General features: G+C 50.9%; 2 protein-coding genes across 2 annotated transcripts in view; one reads left to right on the forward strand and one right to left on the reverse strand.

The window, feature by feature from the left end:
- Positions 1–1,212, reverse strand: part of YY1 (YY1 transcription factor) — a 24,676-nt gene extending 23,464 nt beyond the window's left edge. Inside the window, exon 1 of the mRNA XM_026050433.1 lies at positions 246–1,212. Within this exon, the coding sequence (XP_025906218.1) occupies positions 246–942 (697 nt within the window). The 5' untranslated portion in view covers positions 943–1,212. The remainder of the gene's footprint in view (positions 1–245) is intronic.
- A 296-nt stretch (positions 1,213–1,508) lies between these two features.
- Positions 1,509–11,266, forward strand: part of DEGS2 (delta 4-desaturase, sphingolipid 2) — a 23,485-nt gene continuing 13,727 nt past the window's right edge. Inside the window, exon 1 of the mRNA XM_026050438.1 lies at positions 1,509–1,527. The gene's annotated coding sequence lies outside the window, so the exon portion shown is untranslated. The remainder of the gene's footprint in view (positions 1,528–11,266) is intronic.

Here is an 11,266-nt window from a genome sequence, read left to right on the forward strand (position 1 = left end):
CATCTTGGCGGCCGCCGCCATCTTTGCTTCCCCCCGCCGGAGCCGGGCAGGAGCAGCGGCGGCAGCAGCGCAGACCCCGCCATCTTTTCGGGGGAGCCGCCATACTTGCGCTGGCGATGAACATGGCGGCGCCCATCACACACATCAAAACATGGCCTCCCTTCAAAACAAAACCGTCCGGCCGAGCCCGCGAGCCGCCGGCGGGGCCCGCGGCGCGGGCAGGGCGGGCTCCGGCGCTCACTTACCCGAGGCCCACATGGTGACCGAGAACTCCCCCTCCAGGGTCTTGATCTGCACCTGCTTCTGCTCCCATTTCCTGCCGCCGCCGCCCTCGGCGCCGCCGCCGCCTCCCCCGCTCAGGTAACTCTTCTTGCTGCTCTTCTTGCCGCTGCCGCCCTTCTTCACGCGGCCGCCGCCGCCGGCCGAGGAGGAGCCGCCGCCGCCGCTCTTGCTGCCGGCGGCGGCCACGGTGACGAGGGTCTGCTCGATGTACTCGTCCTCGCCGGCGGGCGCCGGCACCGGGATGAGGATCTGGTCCTCGAAGCCGTCGTCGGCGCGGAGCCCGTCCGAGTCGTCTCCCCCCACCACCTCCTCGCGGGTCTGCACCAGGATCACCTCCTGGTGGTGGTGGTGCAGGTGGAGCTGCCCCCCGCCGCCGCCGCCCGCGCCGCCGCCCGCGCCGCTCGGGTCCCCGTCCGAGACGAGCGGCTGGAGCGCGATCATGGGCTGGTGGTGGTGGTAGTGGTGCGGCGGGTGGTGCGGGCCGCACTCCTCGCAGCACTCGTCCTCCTCCTCCTCCTCCTCGTCCTCCTCGCCGCCCACCACGGTGGTCTCGATGGTCTCCACCGGGATGGTCTCCACCTCGATCTCGTGCAGCTCCACGATCTCGGCGGGCATCTCCGAGCCGTCCGTGGCGATGTAGAGCGTGTCTCCCGAGGCCATGGCGGGGCGCGGGGCAGGCGCGGCGCTGCGGAGGGGACTCCGGGGCGCTGCCCTCCGCGGATGGCGGGGCTCGGGCTCCTCTCGCTCCCCTTCCTGCGCCTCCTCCTCCCCCTTCCACACAAACACCAGCTCCTCGCAGCCAGCCGGGGAGGGAGGAGGGAGGGAGGGAAGGAGGGAGGGAGGCAGCCGCCAAATCCCGGCTACGCGCCCTCGCGAGACTTCCGCCGAGACGGACCCCAGCCCCGGGAGGCCGCCGCCGCCGCGACCCCACCCTCCCGCCCGCGCGGCGACCAATTGCTCCGCGCTCTGCAAGTCGTGCCCCGCCCAGGCGAGCGCCACGGCCAATAGCGAGGCGCCGTGCATGGGCGGCCAGCCCTCACGCCCCGCCGCCCGCCGGTGAGCGGCCAATGGGACGGTGGCAGCGAAGCCCCGCCCTCCTCTGCGCTCGCCCCACCCAGCGCGGAGGCGCCGCCCCCCGGCCGTTGGGGAGCGCGGCCGCCATGAGCTGTGGCCTGTTGTTCAGGATCGCGCGGCTGTCGCTGTCGCCCCCCGTCGTCTCCTTGTAGCAGCTCGGGCCTCCCGCAGGTAACGGCAGCCCCGTGCAGAGACCCCCTGCGCTAGACTGGGCCCTGCTGCAACCGGGTCGCCCTGGGCCGCGGCGGGTGCTCCGGGCTCCGCAGCCGCCGCGGAGCGGGCCGCGTTTCACCGGGAGGGGCCGGGCCCGCCGGCGGTACCGCCCGGGCGGCCAGGGAGTGGAAGTCTGGAGATGCCCTCCTTCCAGCGGTGCTCGGCGCTCTCGTTTTGGCTAAAACGCTTTTGCTGCAGGAGAGACGTAAACAGGAGCTGCGCGTAAGCTTCAAGAGGGAAGAAATAAACTATAAAGGATATTAAAACTGTTATTTTAAAGGTATATTTCTCCACATTATGCTCAACTGTGGAAAAAATAACTTTGTCATCTGTTTACCCTAGACTCTTACTGCTGTCAATGCAAAAAGATGGCAAAGTTACTCTTTTTTACCAAATTAACTAATTACTAATTACTCATAGGATGCACATGACTGAATGTGGTAGTTGTGTGGGACCTGATTGTTTTAGGTGAAGCTTGTGTGTGTGTGTGTGTAAATGAGCTTTGCCTGCTAACAGATTCACACTCTCTCATGTTTGTGAATGCATGCTTTTTTTTTTCTTTCAGTCCAGATCACATCAGTCATGGCATTTTAACGGCTTTGTATAACTCTGTTTATTTTTATAGCTCTGTTTTTACTGTGAACAATGTGTAACATTTTCAAAACAACTTTGAACAGAAAATTTGTAAGCATAAGAATCATATTATTTTGAATATTAGGAGTGTTTTCTGTTTTTTCTCCCACTGTTTGGCTTAAAGCCAATATTTTGCTACTACATTCACAATTCTATTTTTTGTTAACAAGAAACATTATGTTGAAAGATTCTTCATCAGTGGTTTACCTGTTACAAAGTCTTCATACTGAATGTGCTAGTTTTCTTAACTAGCATATGATATTTTTTCAGTAGCCATGAGGATTAGACATATATCATTATTCCAGTAGCCCAAACAAAGACAAATGTATCAACAAACAAAAGCAGTGGCGTGAAAGCTGCCAAGTGTGGCATTGTTCAAAACAAAGTCTCATCCTCCCCGTGTTTCCTCTTTATCCAAATGGCAACAGAAGCTACTCCCAGGATATCCCGTCTTCCTGCCCTGCACGCTCCATTTTGCTCCTTATCCTCAGAACTTTGGCGTGTTCATTGCTGTCTTTCAGAAGTGAGGAGTAAAATAATTTAAAACTTCCTACCTCATGACATTTTTTAAGCTGGGCAAAGAGGAGAGGGAAGGTCTTTGCTACAAGCATTTGATGGGCTTTGTGGTTTGCTGGCCATCTGAGCAGCATCACCTGAGTGGGAGAGCAGCACAGTCTAATGCAGGATTTCCTCTTAAACTTGCTCACTCTTCCTGTGCATCTGAAAACCTTTCATTGGACATGAAAATCATTTTAAAGATGTCATAGCATCTATTTTTTTTTTCCAAATGAAAAACAATCTTTACAAGCTGTTGATGTCTCAGATTTAGCTGTGTTGTTTCTTTTCTGGTTCCTTAAAATCTGCTTAAGTAAATCATAATCTCCCATCAACCAACCAATTTTTAACTTTTCATGCACACCCAGTGGTGTTTTCTCTGTTGTTCTCCCTTTTCACTGCAAAATTCCAGATAATAATTTCAGGTCCTGAGCGTGCCTAACTGAGAGAGGAAACTTGAATCGTCTTTCTCTTGACAAGTGCAGCTTCCCTTATCTGCCTTTCTTCAACAGTCGTGTGGGTGGGGGCAAATTGGGAGATTCAAAGAGCTATTTTGCAAATCAAGCTCAAAGCTGGGTAGTAGCTCTATCTTGTAAAAGAAAGCTCTAGATTAGTGAGATCTCTTCATTTTAATTTTGGCACTCAGCCTTATAAGGAAATAGTGTCATCAACATATACCTTACCTACCAGCAATATCTACTACATTAGAAAAAAAATGAAGTAGGTAGAAAAAAATACCAGCTTGAGTTGGAATATTACTTTAGAGTTATTTTATATTCCTGTAAGAATTAGGAGGAAAAGTTCTGGCCACCATTTCCTTACACACAGATGACATATGAATTATTTAAAATTTGTATTTTAAGTTTGCCATGAAAGATACTAAACTTGTGCTTTTAAGCAAGAGTAGTTGGTCTTTTTAATCTTTTTAGTTTTGCAGAGTCACAGAGTAGTTGACAGTGGGAAAAACATCAGGAGAGTGTCTAGTCCAAACTAGAGCAGACCAAGTTCAGTTGGGCTTTTAAGTAGCTCCAAGTATGGAGATTTCACAATCTCAGTTCTAGCATTTGAGCACCCTCACAGTGAAAATCAGAAGCATCAGTCTTATTTTGCATCTATGATTTTGTACCATGAACCAAACGAAGCGACAGCAGTTCCTGCTCAGAGCCCTGCTCTGGGTAGACTCAGCCAGTTGGTTACGTTGGGCTGCGCACAGGAAAGGAGGTCTCCATGCTCGAAGCGCTGACGTGTCCACCTTTAGAAGGACTTTTACAGCTCTTGCACATAGAGCCACAGCGGCAGCAGCAGGCAGCGTTCAGCACTCAGAGCCGTTAGTAACTCCATCAGTACTGTGCTTTGTCCTATCCTGTGTTTGTGGTATGTCTGTAGTAAACTATTAGTTCAGAGCATCCAGAAATCATAGTTGCCACTGCTGTACTAACCCAGTCTTGTGTGTAATATTCTGGTGTCTGATGTTCGTTGCAAAAACTGGGATATGTTTCATGCTTCACGAGTAACTGATTTGGCCCTTATCTGAGTTGCGTCAAGCCAACTAGGTAACTATTCTTCTAAGCAAGAGTTAGTTGGCAAGTATAAAGTCTGTTACCCTGTGAGAAAAGGGAGGTCACACAAATATTATTCTTGAACAAAGTAAGAAAGCATGAACCAAACAGAAGAATTTCAAATTGTTTACTATAACACACTTTTTTCCCCCGTTTTCTTCTACTCACCCTATCAAATTCACTGGTTTGGAAACTTCTGACACAACCTTTTTTTTTTTTTTTCTTCCCCCTTCCGTCCAAACTATTTTGTTGAATGTTTGAGAGAGGAAACATTCACCCTTCCCATGTAAATCAATATAGACTGTTACACTGGTGATGGTTCCATGTCTAGCTTTGTGAGTGTGTGACATAAGTAGTTCTTAAAATATTTTCACTCTTCTGCTTTATGCATAAAGAAGATCAGAGGCACTTACCAGAGGAAAGAAAATCAGTGTTGATAACACAGGGTTCTCTTTCTCTATGTCGTTAATGCCTATAACTAAGACTAATGAATAGGTTCTGCCGATTTTAGGCTTCAGCTTTTACATGTTATTTTCCCTTTGAAGTGGCTTAAAAATTGATTAAAACAGGAGAGGTCTTAAAAATAAGTAACAAAAGAGAAACCTTAGAAAAAAAATTAATTTGGGATTCACAACACTATTAAAATAATCCTACTTAATTAAAATACTAAGAGAAGTGTGGAATTAGCAATTGACTATGGCACCTCTTCCTGGAATCCTCCTGTCTCTTTCCTGTTCTGCAGGAAATGCTTTTCTTGCTTCAACCACAAGATCCTTCCTAATTTAGACTCATCCTCCCTGCTGATGGGATCTCGCTTCCACCACCCTTTATGGCCCCTCTAGTGGCTTCTTTCATGAACAGTCTTGTTGTCTCCCCTCTGACTGTTAATTAAACATGGGGGAAATCCCTGATTTGATTTCTATGTAGTCTCCCCCAAAACTCATTTAAGCGCTTGCTATGGCCATAAGGTTCTGTCTGCTGACCATGCCACAAGGGGGGGAGCTCTCTGTGCACCTCTTTTCTCGGACTCTTTTTTTTTTTTTCTGGTACTTTTAGTAATAGTTGTTTTCCTTACTATGTCACAGCCTCCTTCAGATCCCCATTTAAAAACAAATTGAGCAGCTAACAAAGCTGCGCCAATTAATTTTCCTAGATTTATGGCTCTCCCCCTCCATTTGTCATCTGCTCATGTCTTTGAGGGGGAAGGATTTTCTCGTATCTGCAGAGAGGGAGAGGGTTTGTGCTGCAACCACTGCAAACTAATATTCAGATTACAGTCAGTAATCACCCCAGGCTCATTAAACAAGTGTTGGTGCTAGGACAAGCACATATCGTTTCTTGTTCTTCCTGTTGAAAGAGTTTTTTCATGAATCAATGGAAGTCCTTGTTTCAGGCATATTTAACCCTTTAATTGTGCATGTAGAATATAAATAAGTATTATTGAGCTGTTAAGATGACCATCAGCTATGAAAATTCATGTGAACGCAAGTCTTAACCACTCTTTCTGGACCACGACCAGCAAGTAGATCTGTGACTGCTACTCCTGCCTGTTGCTCGTTACAAATAGCCAGACTTCCCAGTGCTCTCCGAGTGCATGGATTTGTTTGGATTTGCACATTCCAGAGCTACTGCTGCAAAGTGCCGAGCTCTCAGCTTCCCCTGAGCTCCCTGGATATGATAGATCCTGGTAGCACTTGGGAGTAGCCCTAAAGTTACTGTGACATTAGAAAAGAAAAATCATCACAGGTTGAAGTGAGGAAGAGTAAGTAATTACAAGTTAATAGAGTGTATCAATTATTGCAGTCTCAAAGAAGACCTGTGGGCAGCAGTTTATTAAATAAACCTACCTGGCTTTCTACAATATTCTGCAGCACTGCAGTTCTACAGTATTCCGCAAACCTGCAACATTCTGGAGTATACAGTGTGTCTCTTCCATCTTTGCTGATTTGATAAAATAAGAGTACAAAAACTCATACTCCTTAGGCATAAGCACTGTTCCTCAGTGCTGCTTCTGGTGGATCTCACTGAGGAAAAGATTGTCAAGTTGACTTTGTGTTTTCACAGTAGAATCCCTGCCCGTTGCAGGGAGATCCTGTGTGCTGCTGCAATAGAAACACTGAGTAAAGATACTTTTTTTTTCCAAAGGGAAAAAAAAAAAAAGAAAAAAGGAAAGAAAATCTCACAATATAACAATCTTCAATCTTATAACAATCTTGGGATCTGAGACAGTTTATCAGGGTTGCGCTTCAGCAGTTCCCTGTAGAGGGAATCCTTTCTAAACACAGGTGCACACAAAAGGCTATCCATTTCAAGCGGCTCCTTTCCCTCTCCTCCGAGCTCCATCTCTGAATTCCCTAGCTGCACAAAGTGCCCCTCTTAACCCCGTGTCCACCCTGTTGTCTGCAGCATGTGTGGCAGCACTGAAAAAACAAACAGTTCATAAGTGTGTCAGGTGGAAACCCACATGCTGGGTGGTGTGTCTGAAGGAGCAGATGTGTGGGGTGCCTCAGGAAGCGCCGTCACACAGGTGAGCTGCCGCTATAGAGCAGGGACCATCGGTGACTAAAGTGGGAGCAGAGAAATTGGTTCAATGTGGTGCCCTTCACAGCAGCCACTGGAGTTTCCTCATAATCTTGAAACCCTTGAGACCTCCCGAGGACCCCGTAGGTCCTCCTGTTTGCAATGCTGTTGCAGATGCTGCCAGCTTCAACGAGAGCTAATGGCCAGGCTGTGCTGCTGAGAACTGTGCTGGGGAGAGACACCGGCTCCAGCAGCTCCACGGAGAACGTTGCTGTGAAGGAAACATCATAAGCAGGTGCTCACACGGTGGCCGAGAACATGACCGCAGTCCCATCAGGAGCACGGGGTGTCGCGTCGGTGCAGCGCGTGCCTAACAGCCAGCAGGGACGTACAAGCAGTGTGCGAGAGGGGCGTGTTTAGTGAGCAATTTATTCACCTTTTTACAGTAAAACACACAAAAAATACCTCTCCTCCCATTTACAGTCTTTTTCATGTTTAAGGACTTGCACGTTGCTTGCTCAAATACAAATGTTTCGTCTATAGGCGAAGCAGACTGTTGAAGGAACCAACCAGCAGCAGAACAACCATATGTGCTGCTCGTATCTGGAAAATTTTGCTACATTTTCCATCTCATGTTTTTGCCGTGGAAAGAATAAACTCCGTTTGGGTGTTTATAGTGAAATGCTAGCAAATGCTCCTGGAATCCCCAGGCGGCATTAATGGTAGCTTTACCATCGTGGGGTAAGTACTTAGGGTGCAGAAGAGCAAATATGTCTAGAAAATAAATGCATATCCTCTGAGCAATGTAAAACATGGCATGGAAGCACTCTTTTTCCCTAAGATTGTTGTACAAAGCTGAGAAGAGGGAGAAGATAAAACAAGAAAAGGCATTTGTGTAAAAGAAGTTACTTTCATCTGCATTCTTCATAAACCAGCTTCCTGTACCCTGTCACAGTGATGCCATTAATTACAGTAAGGCTGCATTAGTTACACTCCCAGCTAACGATCTGATCAGGGCTCTTCAAAATTCCTCAAGCGTCTGTTCCTGAAGGAGCCAGGGACATTAATGAGCACTACAAAAGAATTCCCATTGCAAACATGGACCGTGTTCTGGAGTTAACAGTTTTCGTCTCTGTTGTTTCCTAATGCACTACGAGGAGAAACTAGGCTTCCTGGAATGAAAAACTAGAATAAAATAAAATAAAATAAAATAAAATAAAATAAAATAAAATAAAATAAAATAAAATAAAATAAAATAAAATGTTGTTAAGCAAAGGAACTGCTGGTTTTAGGTCATGGCCTCACTGGGATGGACAGGCCGGGATCGCGCTGTCGCGGCCGAGGGTGGCACCAGCGCAGCGCTCGCGGCTGTCCTGCCGCCCCGCTCCGCTGCCAGGGCAAGGAATAAACGGGAGGACCGACGGCCCCGTTACACGGCGCCCGTTGCGGCGGTTGCGCCGCGCCGGTTGTGGCGGTTGCGGCCGTTGTGGCGGTAGCACCGGTTGCGCCGCGGCGGTTGTGGCGGTTGCGGCCCTTGTGGCGGTAGCGCCGGTTGCGCCGCGGCGGTTGTGGCGGTTGCAGCCGTTGTGGCGGTTGCGCCGCGGCAGTTGCGGCCGTTGCGCCGCGGCGGTTACGGCGGTTGCGGCCGTTGCGCCGCGGCGGTTACGGCGGTTGCGGCCGTTGCGCCGCGGCGGTTACGGCGGTTGCGGCCGTTGCGCCGCGGCCGTTGCGCCGCTGGGGGCCGCTGCGGGCGCGGCCGTGCCGGGGGTGCCGCGGGCGCCGCCGGGGGTTGGAGGCCGCGGCCGGGCCGGGCCGGGGTGAGTCGCTGGGGAGGGAGGCGGGCGCTGCTGCGCCCCGCGGAACGCGGCCGCTCGCCGGCAGCGCCCCGGGGCCGGGCGGCCTGCAGCGGGACCGGGAGCCGCGGCCGCCTCGCCGGCTGGCACGGGAGCCGCGTGTGGCACCAGGGGCGAGCGGCCACTGACGCTAGCCAAGGCTCCTAACGGCTCCCCGCTAGCAGGAGGGAGGGAGGCACCTCCAGCCTCCCCTGCTGCTTCCCCAGTTCAGACCACTGCTCTGACACCAGCGAACACCCCCAGTGCCAACAAGGGCGCCAACGAGAAGGCAGAGCAGGCCAGGGAAGGAGCAGAGGAAGGGCTGATGCAGGAGCACCAGCACAGGCCATGGAGCAGAAGGAAGGGCTGGTGAAGCAGGGACCTCCTCTGAGGTGCCCTCGGAGTTTGTGTGCCGAGGACGTGACTCACCTGCACCGATGGGAAGCTGGATTGCTGGCTGAGGTTCATAAACCTTGTCACTAGTTGTCCCTAGGTGCAGCACTTCCAGGCGTGACACCCAGTTCAAAATGGGCGTTAGCTGCTCCCCAAGCCAGCAAATAAAGATCTGCCGTTTCTTCAGGTAACCAAAATAACCCAGAAGGAAATTCCAGCGCCACAAGAAGAAACTGGGCAAATTATGGACTGAAAACAAATTCTGCCATGAGCCACTCTTTGTAAGAGAAAACACCTTAAAACACCATATTTAGAGATAAAATTACCAGGCATCTTTATTTTACTGTATGCCCTGACAGAGCATCACATTTAGCAAATGCAAAGGTGCAGAAATGCAGGTTGCTTGGAGGCCCGTGGTGCTCCTGCATGTGCCAAGAGCGGCTCCTTCCAGGCAGCACTCAGGAGAGCTGCAGGTCCGGAGCAAGGGGAGGAAACCGCAGGTGGAGGCTCCAGCAAGGAGCAGCTGCTGGGGCTGCCATGAGTCGTACACACGTCTGTGAGTTTTGACAGGGCAAAGCACAAGCACTGTAATCTTCGTTGAATGGGCTGTTATCCCTGGGTGACGCTGAAATGCCCTCTCTGTTTCCAGCTTGAGATGTTGGTGCCATCTCCCTTCTCCAGGTGAAGAGCTTTATTAGCCTGTTATAACATTTAGGCAGGGAAAACACAACATTATGGCAGGAAAAACAGCAGGTCGCACTTCTGCCTGTGTGATCTAGTCACTAGCTGGTGTTTCCTATTAGTCTGTCATCCACAGTATGACACATTGAGTTTACTACAGAAGGAGGAAATATTATCCTCAGAGATGCCAGCTGGGTGGAGACAGAAAACCTTTCTGTTTTTCTCAAGATTATTATTAAACACAGTAATAAGCTATGTGAAGATGGTGCCATTGCCTGCAGAGGTCTTCTCCAGGCGAAACTTGGTACATACAGTAACACCAGCCTGTTCAATAAGCTTCAGAGACTGAAGTCCTATTTAGCTCTTTAGCAGTTGTGTGGATTACGCGGCCACCGTGCTGGTTTAGTCACATTGAACGTGACTGAACAGGGAGTGACAACATGAGCTCGTCGCCTCCCCGGAGCCTTTGGCTTCCCCATTGAGTCCCTCAAGGCTGGGGGCCCATTAGAGGCCTGGGCGGAGCCGCTGCCATCTGCAGCTCCTTGGTGGGGACATGGGCAGTAACCTCACGTGGGTTGGACCAGCTCAGCTGAGGCTTTGGAGCTTTGTGATGAATGAGGAAACCATTGCACGTGCCGAAAACAGACATGTGGAGACAAAACGGTTCATTCCTGCCCTGTCTCCAAGTAGAGCTGCATCCTCCGCACCGGACTCCTTCCTCTCCTCCTGCTTTGGACCTTCAACTACCTGACGGTCTAGCCCTGTTCAGGATCTTCCTGGATCTCTTCAGGAAAACACCGGAGAGACTCCAGCAGCTTTGTAGCAAGCACCTGGGAGGGGGTTGGTGTCTGTGGTGTTTTTAAGCTATATCGTTTCCCACCGCTGTGCTACTAGGCAATCTTGAAGAGTTAGAGCAGACTGAGTAAAGGCAAACAGAATCGCCAGCAGCAACGGGCAACAGTTCCTGCTGAAAAATACTTGTTTCCATTTGCAGGGCTGCTTGTTTTGCTGCTTGTAACTTCCTGTTACAATGAGCAATGTTAGGGCAAGGAGGACCGAGAAGGAAGGACAGGGCCTCAGACAGGAATGGGGAGTCAATGAAATTCAGCTCGTGCCCATGTGCAGAGCTGACCTCGACGGGACAGGGGCAGGAGTGATGCAGAAGGGCACGGAGCGCTGGAGATGACCAGCAGGTCAGGTAGGAGCTTGTGACAGAGCACCCTGGAATGCAGAGCAGTGCTCTAATTTGGGGTTGTGTGTGGAGAAACACCAACTTGTGACACCAGGAGCTCCTCGTTGTGTGAATCAGAGGCTGGACAGCAGTTTGGAGCTCAGCGAGGCCTTCGCTTGACTTCATTACTCAGGGAGCAGACGTGTGGGCTCCCGAACGTCATACACGGGCTGGTTGAGGTCCCTATTCCCGGGCGGCAGCCTTGGAGCCCGGGAACAGGCGCAGAAGCGGCACATGCCGCGCGCGGGCGGCCCTCGCGCCGCCGCTCCCGGGCGGGCTGCGCCGGCACCTCC

This window comes from Nothoprocta perdicaria, unplaced genomic scaffold (assembly GCF_003342845.1).
Source record: "Nothoprocta perdicaria isolate Ctin4 unplaced genomic scaffold, notPer1 scaffold_69, whole genome shotgun sequence".
Lineage (NCBI taxonomy): Eukaryota > Metazoa > Chordata > Aves > Tinamiformes > Tinamidae > Nothoprocta > Nothoprocta perdicaria.